The sequence below is a fragment of the Acyrthosiphon pisum genome, chromosome A1 (genome assembly GCF_005508785.2).
Source record: "Acyrthosiphon pisum isolate AL4f chromosome A1, pea_aphid_22Mar2018_4r6ur, whole genome shotgun sequence".
In the NCBI taxonomy this organism is placed as follows: domain Eukaryota; kingdom Metazoa; phylum Arthropoda; class Insecta; order Hemiptera; family Aphididae; genus Acyrthosiphon; species Acyrthosiphon pisum.
Window position 1 is genome coordinate 129,613,665 of NC_042494.1, and position 17,923 is coordinate 129,631,587.

Below are 17,923 nucleotides of genomic sequence, written 5' to 3' on the forward strand. Positions count from 1 at the left end.
GACGAAGACGACTCGTGACGGCGGCGACGGATACCTCAGAGCTCACGGCGGGTGAGTGATGGATGACTATAATTACAGGGTAGCTAGGAACACCACGGACGTCAGCAGCGCCGGGCTCGAGGAAACGAAACGTTTCGTTGGGTTCGGCGGTGCGTGACTCCGTGGCCATCGGCTGCGGTAGACGGCGACGGGACGCCAGGGCGAAAATCATGGAGAGTATCAGGACAGCGCGGCACGTTGCGATGCTGTACGCAGATTCTCTCCCCTTTTCGCTCTGTGGTCCGATTCCGCGCTGGCCGAGTCGCAATGCCGCCGATTTCGCAGCTGCACCGAAATTATAGTCTTCGTCGCTAGCTCGCTCCGAGCTTTGCAGGTCACCGTCGTCGCCGACACAGCAGTAGTCTTCAGCACCTACAGCACTGTCAAGCAGCGCACGACATCGCGCACTAGCCTCTCGTCGCCAACCGTCGTCGCTCTCGCAGCCGTCGTGGCCGGCCTTCGCCCGCTACCATGGTCGTCTTAGCGTCTCGAGTAAACGCGCCCGCGACTCTCGTCCGCCCCGCAGGATAGCCCGTGAGAACGTTGTAGAGGTGACCAGTGGCCATATACCAGTTACCAATATCATCAGCACCACTACGGATTCGCCATCACGTACCCCCCACATCGCCTCGTCTTGTCTGATGTCTTTTTTTCATTTAAATTATTATTTTTTGTTTTTTGTTACTTTTTTTGTATCACATAATATATTTCATGAGATTATGTAATAAAATTATTTCTTCTATACACAGTAAAATGTTGTTCCTTATTTTTCATATTAAAGAGTACGATTTTATTTGTTTCAACAGAATAATGGCCCCGCTGTACACGATCGTATTCACGTAGGACCCACAAAGAATATTAACCAACAATTTTGTTGTTACTTACCAAATCTCAATGAAATACATTGAAGGTATTGGCCTCGTGAGAGTATAGAAGTTTCGAAATGATTTTCGAACGAAAATACAATTTGGTATTAAAGCATCATACGATTTTGGTTCCACATATATAAAGAATTAATGATTTTATTAATTCGGACTTTCCACGACGAATTTTAACTTCAAAAACAGTTATAAAAGATGAAAACTAATAAAAAAAATAATAAAATGTCCAGTCTTTCACTTGGTTATTTATAATTGGGTACTTTATTTATTATACCATCACAATTATTAAGCATGTTTTAAAATAAATAATAATTGTCAACAAATTAATAAAATTAGGTAAGTTTTTGTACCTAATATAACTTTTTGGTAGGTTAGTAGGTGTCAGGTGGTATTAACTATATTGTTGAACCACCAACTGAAAAATGTCAAACCGCCTCTGAATGTATGTATATGTAACTTATAATCAGTGCCGTATAAAATACAAATGTATACTAAAATATTAATGTAATGAAATGTTGATGACATGGATATGATAATTTTAGGTAATTTATAAAATGTAATGTTTCTAGCTTACTCAGGCATTGATAACACAAACTTGAAAATTTGAAACTAAATATTGTGTGCAATATAATCTAGCTTATTCGTTATTTAAATTGTTGAATATAGTTTTCCCCATGTTATCGGGAGAGTTTCTTGAACTTGTTTATAATGTATATGACGATTTGATGTATTTTCCTGTTCTTCTGTCTATTATTTCTGTAACATTGAGTGTGTGGTTATATATTGAACTAAAATTTGTCTAATGTATAATTTATAAATAGATAATATATTTGTATGGTTGAGTAATTCCTCCGATGGGTATTTTCATGGTAGGGAGTACCTACACTACTTTTACAATAATTTTAACTACAGTTTATATTATAAATTTATACATTTTCCTGTGACACCAGTGATTTACACCCACGCCCCTCGAGAGCACATGCAGTTACTTACAAAGTGCACTTGCTAATCTGTCTAAGCGCCACTGTATATTGTATGCGATGTACCTACCTATAGTGTATACTGTGTACGCGTATATTATGGATACTTTATAAGCATAGGAAATACACCTATTTATTATTTCTCATCCCGCGTAAGTTAATTATCAATACATATTATATAGCCACTACGGTAGGTAGGTAGGTACCTACTACACCTATAAATAATGTATATATAATAATAATAAGCACTAGCGGGTTGGTCCATGCCGAGTGTCAATAATAAATTAGGTACTACGACGCACGAAGGTATATATATATATATATAAATATATGGGTACGCATAGGTAGGTATAGTGTAGATCATGAGTTATGTAACATCACCACGTCGCGCGTCAAGTATAAATTTTAGGTGGGTACTCTGGTCCATAATATATATATATATAGACACCATCACGACGAGATTGTTTCTAAACTTAATTGCAATTCCGTTGTGTGCGTGTTTCGTATAATATATATGGTATATCACAATATACATAGTTAAACCGTCAGATGTCACACATACCGCGCAGGGTCAATATACCTATATATATTATTATAAGCTCGTTTTGCCAGTCGATTTCCGTGATTTTTTAAAAAGAAAACTGTTTTCATACGATTTTAAGTACAATATACCAGACGGGAAATACACGATAGACGCGTTCCTTTATATTAAACTATTTTTATTTTTATTTTTTAATTGGTAATAGATCATTGTAAACCAATACATTCATCACTCCGTTCTGAATCTTAAACAATTCTAGTACCTACCTATAACTCGTTTAAATTTATATTAATTACTATTACTATTACTCGTTATTATATTATATGTATTATATTATATTACTTATTATTAGTAGGGACACTAATTATTTGGTTCTGGTTTCAAGTTTGGTCAACCTAACGGTTATTGTTTATTACAAAACATAATAAATGTTATTTTTTTCAATGTTGAGCAATATATCTGGTGCTGGTATTAATATATTATCATATAGCATGTCTTTGATGAGATTCTTCGTGACCTTCTGTCAAAATATTTTAATATTTTAATTATACATTTAATGACATCCACGCATTTATCTCAATGTCTTATTAATTTAAATATTATTGACTATGCGACTAAATAAACATATTATGAACAAAATATGTACAACTTATATGATAGATTATTTTATTAACTATTACAGAGTTATTCAACAATCATACTGACTCCCTAATTTTTTTTTCAATAATGCAGTTATTCAAAATCTGAGTTTTGAAAAATTTAAATATACTTAAAGCCCATAATTTAATATCCTTGATATGTTTATACTACTTCTGTTTTTCAAATGATCTTTTCCACTGTAAATTATTTTGCAGATAAATTTTCTGAAAATGTTACCTATTGTATCAAAATCAAATTTAAACAAGTAGGTCGTTTTTGAGTTCTTAACCTTGTATAGATATTTAGGATAGCGGTCCATGATAATTGATTTAGAAGATATGGGAGCTAAATGATAATTTTAAAATGTTAGTAATTAGTATTAATGAATCAATATTTATAATTTATGAAAAAAATATCCAAATACCTAGGTATTTCCCTTTATAATTTATGAGGTATTACCTATAGGTAGTAAAACCGATATTGCATCAGTTAAGTATTATACAAAATATAGATTTTTACTTTTTTTTAGGCAACTAAGTTTAATTAAAAATTCCAAAAATTAAAATTTGGATAAATATTGAATTAAACATTAATAGAGAAATAGGAAAGAGCTTGCTTGTTGAATACAAGAAACACTGTTCAAGCAGTATACGGGACGATTTTTTAAAATATGTAAATACTAATTTTCTCGAAAGGTTTTAATGTTTTTGAAAATATTTTATGTAGGATAATTTTAATAAGTACGAAATTAAAAATCAACATTGTTGAAAAAATATTGTTTTTATTACTATCAAATTTTTAGATGTTTAACTTTTTGAATGACTACATTTATTTTTAATTTAATATTTCAAAGCATCGTATTTTTCTGAAAATGTCCATGTATAAATTTCTAATTTCGATCATAAATTAGTTGGAATTTAAATTTTATATGAGGAAAGTAGTGCGCCAACATTTTGATTTGTGCCATTAACTAATTAAAATGCTTAAATAACGAAGTATAAACAAAATATAGAAACTACAAAACAACAAAGTTACCTAAGTTTATCACATTTTTCTCAACGAGAATTTTTAAATTGCTACATTTAACCACTCTATCAAAATTTAATTTTTACAAATACCTACCTATACATAAAAATTCTCAAAAAACTATTCTTATTCAGAAAATGAAAAAAGAAATGTATGTGGTCATTTAAAAAAGTGAAACACTATTAATAATAACGATAAAAAATAGTTAAATATAACTTGTTTCAAGATAAAAAGTTTTGATTTTATGATGAATTAAAATTACCTTTGTAAAAAATATTTCCAAAAATGCGTATGAATATACTGTATATATAACATATATGTATATATATATCTCCCCCTATAACTTTACGGTAAAGTCTTTACCTATATAATATAATTGTTACAGTTACACTACCTACACCTAAGACAACATCACCCTGAATATATACGCGAATAGGTACGCCTTTGGAATACTGATTTGAGCATCAGTCGTGACGTGGTTAACTATACATACAACCCACGTTATAATAATATACAGCCATACAGGGTGATGCATAAAGAATTTCCTGGTATCAAAACAATATATTATTTAATCAAGTGTTACACTTACTGCACTTACAAAATATGAAAGAGTTACCGATAATAACTGTAGGTTATCAAAATTTTTAAATTAATCGTTTACATTTATGTTTAATATGTATATATTTACAAATGCCCCCCCCCCCTTACTGACGATTATGTGGTCGCAACGATAACCAAACTCCTCTCAAACTCGGCTAACATACGTGTTAGGTGAAACAAAACCAACGGCCCTTTGGATTCCTACTCTCAGTTCTGCAAGCATTGATTCTATATGGAACAATACACCCTATTTATGGTACTATGAGGAGAAGGGACTGTATATGTAAATGTAGTGCTTATACAGTTATATATATATATATATACAACATAAACGAGTTTACGTGTAAATAGTAAAAATATAAAGTAAATCTGCAATAAAAAAAATAATGTTTGTTCGTGAATTGTATAAAACGTATGTGAATGGCAATTTAACGAGCCAATGTTTATGGCAGAAAGGATTACCTACCAACCTATATATATATTATATAATATAGTCATTAGTCATATATGGTGTACAGTATACTATATAAATTATAAGATATAGAAAGGTATATTATGTTATTATACATGTGTGTGTGTGTTTGTGTGTGAAAAAATGTTCGTGATTATAGTAAAGAGGAGTTAAAATAAAGGGTCTAAAACGGTAGGTAAAGTTAGTATCGTATTAAGACGTATATAGTTGGTTAACAGCGGGAATGTCGAAGACCAAAAAATAGATTTAATATATAACATTAAATCGTTGAAGATATCGCTAGAATTTCTAAAAAGATACAGTCGATACAAATACGTATGACTAATTTAGAGGCGCAAAATGTTTTGTACCACTTTATTGTGTATTAATTGTGAGATCAATTTTAAATTTTGGAGCAGTAGGTTAGAAACTGCAGTCTCTTAAATATAGTCGTCTTAAATTCTTACCCAAAAGATAAACTATATAAAAACAAAAAGCCTCTATTGCAACGTAAAAATAAACCTTTTCTATTAGTTATTAGCAAGAACCAAGATTACAATATGTACCTACTCGTAATTAATCAATTTGTAGTTTGTACTGCACGATTTCACGAAACCTCGGGAAATTAATAATGATGAATATATTGTACCTATGTACATAATTGTACATGTAATCATTTATATTCTAATATTATATACACATATTAACATATACACACTTTAAACATAGGTACCTATCACCTATGACCATATTGTCCTACAAAACTTTTGTATGGTTGGTGCAGACTAGCTACAGCAGATGATGAAGTGCAACTGACTCAATTTAATTTCAAAAGTCCTCGACAACTTCCGGAACACATCATACACATTGTAAATAGTTTTTACAGGAACATAGACCTACATACACATACAGCAAAATTAATTTAAAATTTAAAAAACATATTTTTTTGGGCAAACGATGAACATTCTACATTCGCATTCACGCGAGATGATTGAATTACCTATATACGTTTCCGAATTGTATATTATATTGTTATAATATATATATATTATGACCGTATCGCCATTATGTTTATTGTTTATATAACAGCGCTCAGTACCTACCTACACAGTCTCTATATAGTTCATTAAACACCAAATCAATTTCTCGTAGAGCCATATAACTTATAATTATAATATAACGGGTCGTCTCACAAACCTATACATAGATATATATTCTAAACTGTATACATCTATCCCATTTCACACCTTATTTAATAGGTATACAAATTTATAACGCCGCACATACCATTTCCGACTAATGTGGTGAATACGTACAAGATCCTACGTAATGGGTATGAGCCGTATGCGTAGCTAAATATAATTTATATTTCAAAAGTAAGTAAAGAAAAAGTCGAATATTTGCATAATTTTTGTTGTAATGATGTTAAATAGGTATTAGAAATCAAAATCATTAGGTGAGTAGGTACTATGTAATGACATTTTAAGAATCAAAAATAATGAAAATCTGTTATAATAATATTTCACTTGGTACCTAGGTACTAATAATATGCAGTGTAAGTAATTATTTTAAAACGTATATCATTACAATCGGTATTTATTAGCTACAAAATAAAAAACCAAAAGCAAATGCTATAAGTGATTGACATCAATTTTGACACACATGAAAGTGGGGAGTTCTTTCAGGGGCTTAACCCCCCCCCCCCCTCAAGAAATGTAAATATCCGTCTAATGGAATTGTATGTATACATCCGTGGACCATGTAAATGGTAATCGAGTTGCCAACTTAATATACTCCAAAATTTAGTTTTTAGAGACATAATCTTCTAGATCTGACTCTTTAATATATAGGTACCTAATATCAACTATTGTTGTTTTAATTATTTAAAATATACCTGTTAAATTAAACAAACATCAAAGGACAGATACGTCTTATATAAGCATACGACCAAATCAACCAGGATCAACACATTTTTCAGAGTTCACTTCATAAAATAACATCAATGATCCCTCCATATTTTATAGTTGAACATTCGAAGGTTATATAAATAATTTTCAAAAATAAATTTAATGAATTAGAAATGGCACTCAAATGCATCATAATGATAAAAAGCAGTTGAATAGATAATAGGTATAGGCATATATTATGTGCAGATTTAATCCACTTGTAACATTTATAAGTAGTAGTAACAAATTATTATTAGGTAGATATTGTATGAACATTAAGTTTGAATTTTGAACAAGATGTAAATTATTTTTAATTATTAATTAATTCTCGTAAGGGAATGTAGGTAGATATTTAGATTTAATATCTACCTACGACGGCAACTAAATAATATGTTATAGGCAACAGTGTTTGTTTATAACTAAGCAATAATCAAATTGAAATTCTTTTAGCAAATATACTTCACTGCGAAGTAGGTACCTGCTACCAACTCGTAGTAGTATAATATTTGAATGAAGTATAACAATACGATTGCGTGAAATACTGAAATGTAATTTGAATCTCTAAAAGTAGGTAGGTAGGTATTAAGTTTAACGTTACGAAAAATAGTGTTAAACAGTGTGAAACTCACAGATGAAAACAAAGGAATAATTAAATAAGTACCTACGAATATCTTAAATCTAATTTTGTGTTGCTATAAAAGTAAGTGATATTTTTTAAATTTCGAATCAAAGGTATATAATATAATAGCTAATTCAATGTGATTAAAAAAAAATAATATATACCTATATGGCTATATTAGATACTACCAATGATTTGCCCAAGGGTGAGGGGATGGATAGGGGTTACCCCGCCCCCTTGGATCAAGAAAATTATAGTATTAATAATATTTATAGTGTACCTATTTTATATTATACATGGTTTAATCGTTATCACTTGTAATTCAATATTCATAATTCGTTATAATTACCTGCCTATTATTAACTAAATCGAATCCGTTGCTGTATGCTATAGTTATGCGCCAGCTATTAATATTTAACAAGATTAAAGATAGGTACCATCTTTAATCGTGATATTTAGTTAATATGTCTATGGTTAATACCATGATAATATCGTGAATAATGTACTTATGTAACTGCAGTGGCGGACTGAACTTACACCACCACCACCCATTATAATTTATATCAAAGTTATGATTTAAATAAAATGTGGTGAAAAGATGTCGGGCCGTAGGTAGCATGTAATTCTGCGCCACAGTCTTTGAGACGCCATCCTTTGAAAAGTTGACGCAACTGCGTCAAAATTGAGCCCTTCAGCTCGCCACTGAATATAAGTATAGGTACAATAGGTACTAAATAAATATGAATACCTTTATGATATTATTATTATGCTAAACTTTAGACTAGATTTTTTGTGTCTTACACTACCGTTTGAGCCAGTAAAACTTGCTTCGGTTTTCTTCAACAGTTTCTTGTTCGACGGGAAAGTGAATCTATTATAGTTGGTGCATTCGGGAGGTCGAAATTTAAAATTCTCAATAGTTTTCAAAAGCGCAGGGAAAACAAAACAAAAATTAAGGAAAACGGTTATTTTTATGCAAAATCGTTTTCGACATTTTCGACAGTAACACACTATAAAATAAATAACCGTAGATACCTACATAACATTTTCACTGATTGTTATAATAGCATTTTTTATAAATGATAAAGTTTTCAAAATATTTGACTTGTCATGAGCTGTTTATGGACATATTCAGTTTTCAATTTTAGTAGTTTTTTTTTTCTATAAATAGTAATGACATTTAATTCGTCGGGTCAAAAAGGTTGAAAATTTAATACAAGGTTCCTAATATATTGTTACAATGACAGTTGAAAAATATTTACATAGTCACAGTTTATTATTATAAGCATTTAAAGTTCAAATTTTGACAAAAGGTTTAAAAATCATGAAAATGTGCAAATTAATTTGAGCAGGAAATTCCTAAAAATTTTTCATTTTAAATCTAAGACTTTAAAATGTAATGCAAGATTCCTTATATGTTTGTGGTTTGTCTACCTTTAAATAAATACCTTTAATTAATAAACTGAAGCAGCAATTTTTCTACTATAACGTATAAATCATGTAGCTACAAACAAAAAACCACGCTGCACACACCCATTGTTTTTAAAATCAATACATTCATCGCTCTGCTCATAATCTAAAAAAAAAGGAAATAACTTTTAATTTAACTCACATTTTTTTATTATACCTCAATGATTTTAAAAAAATAGTTAATTGACGTGCTAATAAGTTAGAATACCCAATGACTTCGAGTTCAGACTCGTGTTATAACTTATGGTTATACCTATAAACATTTTTTAAAACAATATTTACAGAAATATGATACTTCATCGCATAAACCCTCCACAAACGAGCCACAGATTAGTGATTAGGTACCTACTTAGTAAGATCGGATAAGTAAAAAAAAATTGTTTTCTTTATGTTTTAATCGCGGATATAGAAACACTCAATACGACATTAACACAAAGTAGGTATAAGTGTAAAACTATAGTCTATAACTTATAAGTAATAATACATATAACTATAGTTAGTATAACTACACAATAATAAATTTTCAAATTTAGTTTTCAAGAATACGAAAATTGGAGATTTTGTTCTCTAAATTATTTAAAAAGAAATCTATATCGGTAAGAAAAGTTTTAAATGAACATGAAAATAAGAAAAAAAACACTAGACTTTGGGTTGTACATTTTAAAAAAGTAATTTAAGATTACGTATTAAAAAAACATCTCTAACAGAAAGGATCCTGTAAGGATACAAACAAATAGGAAATTGGAATTTAATTTTGCCTTTTGAAATATTTAGTGCCAGCAAATATCTTTTATTGCATCTAAATTGTATACATTGAAATTGTACAAAACTTTATATACTTTACACAACACTATAATATGAACACATTGTTATGATACTATGCGTAATATAAGTATATATAATATTTATATTGTATTCTATAATTAAATATACTTATTTAACTTATTTTATACATTATACCACAGATCACAGTTATAGCAAACATCCAAAATATCCAAAATATTTCAAAATCTTACCTGAACCATTTTATAAAAAAAATATAATTTAGCTGATAAAGCAAAATAAATAATTTTCAAATAGTACACCACAGTTGTGAGTATTTTGTACAGTGTTTGAATTTTGATCATGGAAGTACATCAACTTTAGCTCATAATTAATATTAGATACAAATCAGATAGATGGCTTTTATAATTATTGTATAACTAAGTATCAGTCCTGTAAAGAATACTTTTAAAAAGTACTCGAGTAAATACTCAAATACATTTTTTTTAAGTATTTAAGATACTACTCAAATACTTTAATTGTATAGTGTTTCAAATACTACTCAAATACTCTGAAAAAGTATTTGGAATACTTTTCAAATACTTTTGGTTTTTAAAGTGGGTTTCTAACTATCGTAATATAAACACATATGTAGTAGGTTGTGTAATAGTTAGCTAATAGTTTAAAGGGAATATTGTTATTCAATAACTATTTTCAGAAATCTGGTTTTCACAAACTTTCAGGGCTTCAGCTAACACAGAAATACAGAATACCAAATAAAACTATTATTCTATTATTGTAGTTGACAATAATATTTTTCCAACCAATTATTTTGAATACGAATAAAATGTTCGATATAAAAAACCAAAGTATTCAATACCAAAAAGTATTTAGTACAAAAAAAAGTATTTAAAATACTATTCGAAATACTTCATGCTGAAAGTATTTAAAAAGTTATTTGAATACTTTTACTCAAATACTTTTATTTAAATACTTTAAAGGACTGCTAAGTATGATATTTTTTTCATACTTTTCGAATTCATATTCATGTCTTACAAATGAATAAACTATGAACCACTGTAAAATCTTAAAACTAGATACTTGCATAAATTAATAGAAACATCAGAGATTAAAAAAATATTATTTCTAGATTTCAGTCTTTTATAATAACAGGTCACTAGCTATTTACAAATGATCATGAACAAACTAAATTATAACATAATCTAATGGTATATTAATACTTGCAGATATTTAACTTAGAATAAATAATTAAATACATTGTACACTTTTAACCTAATAGATGTAACAGTAATTAGTCCTAATACTATTGATTTTTTAAGTAGTTTTTACTTATTTTGGAAACAATCTCGACTTATAAGCTTAAATGCTATGAAACTAATATCGGAAGGAATCATTTTCAGTAATAAAACAATTTATAATTACAAAAATTTGAAAAAAATATCATAAATAAAATATTATTCATTCTTGTTGGGACGTAACATGTCTACAGCATAATCCCTCCACTTTTTTATAACAGCAATTTCTTTTTCTGATGCACCAATTTGTTGCTGAATGTACTTGAAAGCAGTATCCAAGGCCAAAGCACCACGCTGGTGATCTACTCGCTGTGCAATTAAATCATGCATATTTAGTTTCTTTCTAGTTTCATTAAAGTTATTCTACATACAAATTGAAAAGACAATATAAATAAAATAAAATTAGTTTCAAATAATTAATATTACAATTACAATTAACAATATATATTATATTATATGCATTTTGAAACTTACTTTACAATGAGTTTTAACAACTATAACTTGAGACATGGTTTTTTTGTTAATTTTCTTTGGTAGCTCTTTTGCAATCTGTTTAGTTGTTTCTTTACAAGTAATTGGAAGTTTAGCTTTAGATGCGCCAGTTTTCTCATCTTCATTGTCACTGTTTATAGATATTCGAGGCCTTTTTCTTTTACTAACAACTGTTTCATTATCATTGATAATACTTTGTTTTGATACAACACCAGGATTAATAAAAATTTTAGGATGGTTTTTTTGTAAAGGTTTAGCAGTGCTTTTTTTATTTATCAGCATATTATGTTTACTCTTAATAGCTTCTGTTGGTGAAAAACTTATTTTTGGTTTTACTTTGTCTGACGGTGAAGATATTGTATTCTCATCATACTTTTCTAACTTTGATACATTTAATTCAGGTAAACAATTTTGAAGTTCTGAAATGAAATATTATATAGTTAATTAATTCCATTATGATGATAAAATCAGTTATTAAAAATTAAGTTAATTTTTATAACAAAATCTGTTATTTAATAACTATGATTTATTTTAATTTTTAATGTACATGTTTCAGTTTAGACTATAGGGTACTTTCCTTTTATACGAGACTACAGCTATTATCGTGACTATCATTCAAGATTACCTCCATTATCACGACTACCGTGATTTTTTTGTGTAACATCACATTCCTGTTATCAGACTACCAAAATTTGCATACTTTTCTATTACCACAGACTATCTTATTTTTATTAATAATATTTAATTCTTTGATATTTTCTTTAATATGTAGGTATTGTGGAGATGGCCATATTCAAATTTATTATACATAAAAAAAAAATTTTAAAAAAACTACAAAAACTATAACCAACAAATTCTACCGGTGAACAAATTGCTTTTCGATAGAGTTAATACTTTCAAATACCTCGGAGTGGAATTGAGAGCGGATGGAGATAGAGAAATCCAACAAAGAATTACTTCAGCTAACAGATGTTTCTTCACCCTAAAATCTGTTTTAAACTCTAAGTTTGTTTCCTTTAAAACAAAAACTATATTGTACAAAGTAATAATACGCTCAATTGTCCTATACGCGAGTGAATCATGGACTACTACAAAAACAGATGAGCAAAAAGTAGCTATTTTTGAGAGGAAGGTGCTAAGAAAGATATTTGGCCCAAAAAAAGATCGCTCAACCGGCCTGTGGGAAGGACGGACCAATCTAGAATTTAGGGAATTACTAAATGAGGCAGACATAGTAGCAACGCTGAAAAGCAAGCGTATTAGCTGGGCAGGACACATATATTGAGAGCACAAGACCAGATACCTCGAGAGGTAACAAAATGGATCCCCAATGGAAAAAGGCCATTAGGAAGGTCAAGACAAAGATGGTTAGACAGAGTTAAGAGTGACCAACAAATTCTAGGAGTAATAAACGGTGAAGAGCTAGCTAATGATAGAGAAGCATGGAGAGATGTAGTGTTTTTGCAGCGAAGGGCCTAAATGGCCTATATTAAGCCAAAAAAAAAAAAATCACTCGTAATATATTTTAAACGGTGAACGCCACACTTGACGTATGGCCACTCGTTATCGCCATAAAAGAACAATAATGATAAATCCACAAATAAAATAATAACTATTAATAACTATGTATATGGCCACATTTGAACTATATAAAAAAAAAATGCGATGACTCCTAAAACCGCACATTTTTGGTAGGTTAAAACATCACAATTTTTAAAATTGTTGTATCTAAAAACAGCACACTTATGATTTTTACCCCAAAAATGTCTTTATTAAAATAGTTTATAATTAATATGTACATTTATGCAAACAAAAATAATTTTAAAATTTAAACAAGTGTCCCTAAAAATAAATATAATTTAATTAAAAATCAAAAATATAACTATTGTGTATTACTAACTCTTTTTAGTTTTTCAGTTGGATGGACAATATTTTACACTCCTTATGGTACTTATGTCTTAACAACTATTTAGGTACACAAGGCAGACTATTTCACTAATAACAAGAGACTTAACTAGAGACTTAAGACTTATAACTTGTAAGCATGAATATTGTATAGTATCTTATTATATTCTTATATCATTGTCAATAATAATTTATCTGTTTGAAATAGTACATGTAATTTTAATATATAATTAATACAAAATAAATAATGATTATTTTGCTTTTCATAAAAATTTAGGGGGTCTCATGAAAAAAAAGTTTGAGAAGCAATGTTCTACAGCATGAGGTATTTTGAGTATATCTAGGCGTAAATGAAAAATTTGAAAACAATTCTTCACTTTATAGCTTTTCGTTTACCCAATAACTGACCTAATTGTGTTTTTTTTCAAAAATACGCTAAATAATATTTATAAATTCTTTACACAGTTAATTTGAAAACTATATATAATCCTATAGTTAACTGATTTCTACTCATAACATTTTTCACATGCATACTCATCATTGATTTTCAGTTTACAATAACAATAGTTATAACACTATCTTGTATTGTCTGCCAAGGTGATTCAGATGAAAAACAAATCCCAACCAGCTACTCTCTGTAGTTTATCATTTTATTTTTTTCATACTTTCATTTAATAACTTCCATAGTTATGTCTAATAAATAAGGACAATCATACTTTCTCTACTAGATGTTTGTATATTATTTCCATTGTCGGCACTTGAATTAAGTTCTTCTTTTACTTCAATGGTATTGTTCAACTTTATATCACTCGTTTCACAGATTGAAATATTATCACTTTCCTTTTTTTCATCAGTTGTTATATTTTCTTCAGGAGTTTGGAGATTGTCTGTAAAAGTATAAATATAATTACTATTTAATCCAATTTGACATGGCTATACATACAATAACTATAATATCTGAATGAAACTAGTGGAAACCTTTTTTTAAAAATTGAATTTACTTATATCTGATAATAAATCAATAGCTGATGAGAGTATAAACTAATATATTAATAGTCTTTCAATGTCAATAGGCTTTATCAACTAACCAATAATTCAAGCACAACTAGTAAATAAAAATAATATTATTTTACTCACATATAGTAATATTCAAAATAATTATTAATTTTTTTTTTTATAAGAACTGATATTTGTATGATCAATTTAAAATTAACAGAAAAACCATAAACCAGATTTTTAATATTATTAATTTCCAATAATATTGTAGAACAAATATTTTGTCTCAATTAATGGCATAATTAGAACATTTCCCTACAATGATAACTGGTAATAAACAATTAAACAATTAATGTATTGACAATTATATATCAGACATACTTATTTTAATAAGTAATGGTTATTGTATTTTCATTACCTAATTTTAGAATAATAAACATAACCAGTACTGGATAAGCAAAGGTATCAATAAGGTATCGATAAGCAAAGCCCACAGAGTTTTAAGATTTTAACCGATACTAAAAAAGTTAACGGCCCATTTTTCTATATTCGTTATTTTTTTTTCAGAATTTGAAGTGTTCTAAAATGTTTGCCTGCATATTACTTTACAGCCTACAGAGTTCAACTATGTAACTGACCAGGCCTATCGGGGGTCGGGTCTGAATATAACTGTAAAATAAAATAATAGTACAAATGGTATATATTGTATTTATATTCACAATAGAATAACCCTACTGGAATATACATTGAAAGAATGAAATGCCCTGGAGTGATTGTCTATATTTCTATACTCTGTTCAGATTAAGATTGAACCGCTCGCTCGACCAAAACGCGTTTTTTTCGCGCATTCCGTACACTGGTGAGAGCGTATGCACGGCGACCAGCACTGGCGCTGACGATCGAGGACGCCCGGCGATGACTGTCGGCCAGTCACAGAACACATAGCCATCGCATAGGGGGTCAGACACTATTCGTTGGCTCATTCTGCATGCGTGAAGCCGGTTCAATCTTAACCTGAACTGAGTATACTTAACATATTCTAAAATGAATGGTATTTTTTACACTCATAGTAGTTATACTGTAAAATTTGCCCTAAATACTATAAATTCAAAGTTATCTAAATTACCTGATACAATTTGTTTTGTTGTACTGACAGTCACTTGTTGCAATTTTTTAATAATTGTTGACAACCATTTCACAAAAACAGTTGTATTACTCTCCATCACAAAATCAATACTTTTAGCCAACTCAGAACTAGATTTTTTAGTTGTAACTAACAGCATAATATAATCAATTATCTCATCGCCTAAAAAATTTAACAAAGATAATTTAAAATAATCTAAAAACATCAATGTAATATACTATAATATAATATAGGTACCTACCTAATTGTCCTAACAAATTAAAATGAAAAGTTGGAAATCTAACAATGGGAAAAATTATTAAATTTATTACAATATAAAACAAATGAAATAATATATTTTCAGTAAGCTACCTAATGAAAAGTTTTAAAATGTAGTAATATTTGATAATCAAAAAAATATTTGAAATAAACAAATATTTACCATTAAGTATAGTAAAAATATGCATTCATATTTTTATCATAAGTACCTATAATAAAATATAACATACTTATTCAAGTTGCACACAATTGATTCATTAAATGTAGAATGATTGTTTACACAATAATATTACTTTAATACTTTATAATATTAAGATTCTATCTGTAATATTATGTTATGATATCAATAAATATAATATAGTATTTTTTTTATTATAATAATAATTTATCGTAATTTCTAGTTGTAAATATAAGTAGCTAAACAAAGAAATGTGTTTGAAAATGAGTAAATAATAGTTATTTTACAAATATGAAATTATGAATATAATATCTACCTATGGTAATTATTACTTACTGCTATTTGCATTCATTTCTTTCAGTTTTGCTCGTATTGCTTCCTATAAAAGACAAAGGTATTATACAATATATATTTAGTGAATACTTCAAGATAAAACTTGCCTTTCTTCAATTATTATAAGGCCTAAGGAATAGATTAAATGAGGTACTATTATTATGACTATTTTAAAAATAATTTATCAAACAGTCATAATATTTAAAACAATTTTAGTTGATATAAAATGTGTAGATCGATATTTTCAAAAAAAGATTGATACACGTCAAACGTAGTAGATACCGACTTGCTTATATTATGGTCAGATACAGGTCGGTATGTTTTGCACTTTTACTGGTACATTGCACAATACAAAACATTTTAAATTTTAACTGTAACGTATCAATACATTGCAATTTCTTTTTTTAAAAATCTTTGATATTTCATCAAGAAAAATTAACTGGGGGTTAAGTAATAGATACTTCATAGCGAGAAGATTTAAATTATTATTAGATCGAAAAACTTACTTTAACTTTTATAATGACTTCGTTGCGTAAGTTGTCCATGGTTATAATTGCAATTATTGTTAGAGACAAAAACTTTAAAGGTCCAGTATTTACGAATTACGAATGTCGATAAAATATCGTTGCCATCCCGTACTATACGTACTTGGGTCACCGGTGTACGTATAATTTATTAATATGAAAATAAAACCAACTGACACGACTTAAGTAATAATAATAATAATAACATATTATTAGAATAATTAAAACTTAAAATAAAATTTCCAAAATAAAAATACAAATACAAATACAAAATCAACACCTTATCAAATGTCTGACAATATTACAATAATAACGTTAATGGATATTTCTGTCGTGTTTATATTATGTATATTATTATTTAGTGTTTATTTTATGGAAATTTCTTTGATCATGTGTTTATCACGGTACATCTACAACCCTGGTGTTCATAAAAATATGTTTTGTATTCGGTACTTTTACGGCTATAGATACTGAGGAAATTCAGAAGCGGCAAACGTTGCAAACGTTTGATAACGAAGAAATTCGGAACGTCCGGTTGCTAAACGAAGCTGTAAACCACGGATATAGATACTATGGTTGCACAACGAACAATAATATGACGGCGCCAAATGTTCTTATCAAGTTACATAAATACATACATAAAAATACAAAAAAAAGTCGCGACATACTAGCGCTCCACCGTGGCTAGGTAACCCGGTTTGGTTACCGTACTTAGTGGTAGTTGTAGAGGGCGCTAGTAAACGTTGGCGTTCGTTCTGCAAAACGTTTGCCGCTCCAGAATTTCCTCACAATCTTTAATCGTGGGTACTTTTATTCTGTGGTA

The 17,923-nt window shown here is 28.9% G+C and overlaps 1 protein-coding gene across 2 annotated transcripts; it reads right to left on the reverse strand.

The window, feature by feature from the left end:
• Positions 1 to 11,076: 11,076 nt before the first annotated feature.
• On the reverse strand, positions 11,077 to 17,661 carry LOC100159424 (zinc finger CCCH domain-containing protein 14). Of its 2 annotated transcripts, none has more exons than XM_008188097.3 (6): positions 17,083 to 17,661; positions 16,580 to 16,622; positions 15,790 to 15,969; positions 14,384 to 14,554; positions 11,745 to 12,181; positions 11,077 to 11,579 (listed from the first exon to the last, which is right to left on the reverse strand). In XM_008188097.3, the coding sequence occupies exons 1-6, from the start codon at positions 17,119 to 17,121 to the stop codon at positions 11,430 to 11,432; spliced, it is 1,020 nt and encodes a 339-aa protein (XP_008186319.1). In that variant the 5' UTR covers positions 17,122 to 17,661; the 3' UTR covers positions 11,077 to 11,429. The 2 variants fall into 2 exon arrangements, with proteins under 2 accessions (XP_008186319.1, XP_001943554.1); XM_001943519.5 differs by having other exon boundaries at positions 11,077 to 11,633; positions 17,083 to 17,656.
• Positions 17,662 to 17,923: the final 262 nt, after the last annotated feature.

Bases quoted from the DNA above. Each gene is read 5' to 3' on its own strand.
- LOC100159424 (XM_001943519.5), bottom strand. From the start codon at position 17,121: ATGGACAACTTACGCAACGAAGTCATTATAAAAGTTAAA. The intron at 16,623-17,082 runs GTAAGTTTTTCG...TGTCTTTTATAG, and splicing joins AAGTCATTATAAAAGTTAAA to GAAGCAATACGAGCAAAACT. The intron at 15,970-16,579 runs GTAAGTAATAAT...TAAATTTTTTAG, and splicing joins AGAAATGAATGCAAATAGCA to GCGATGAGATAATTGATTAT.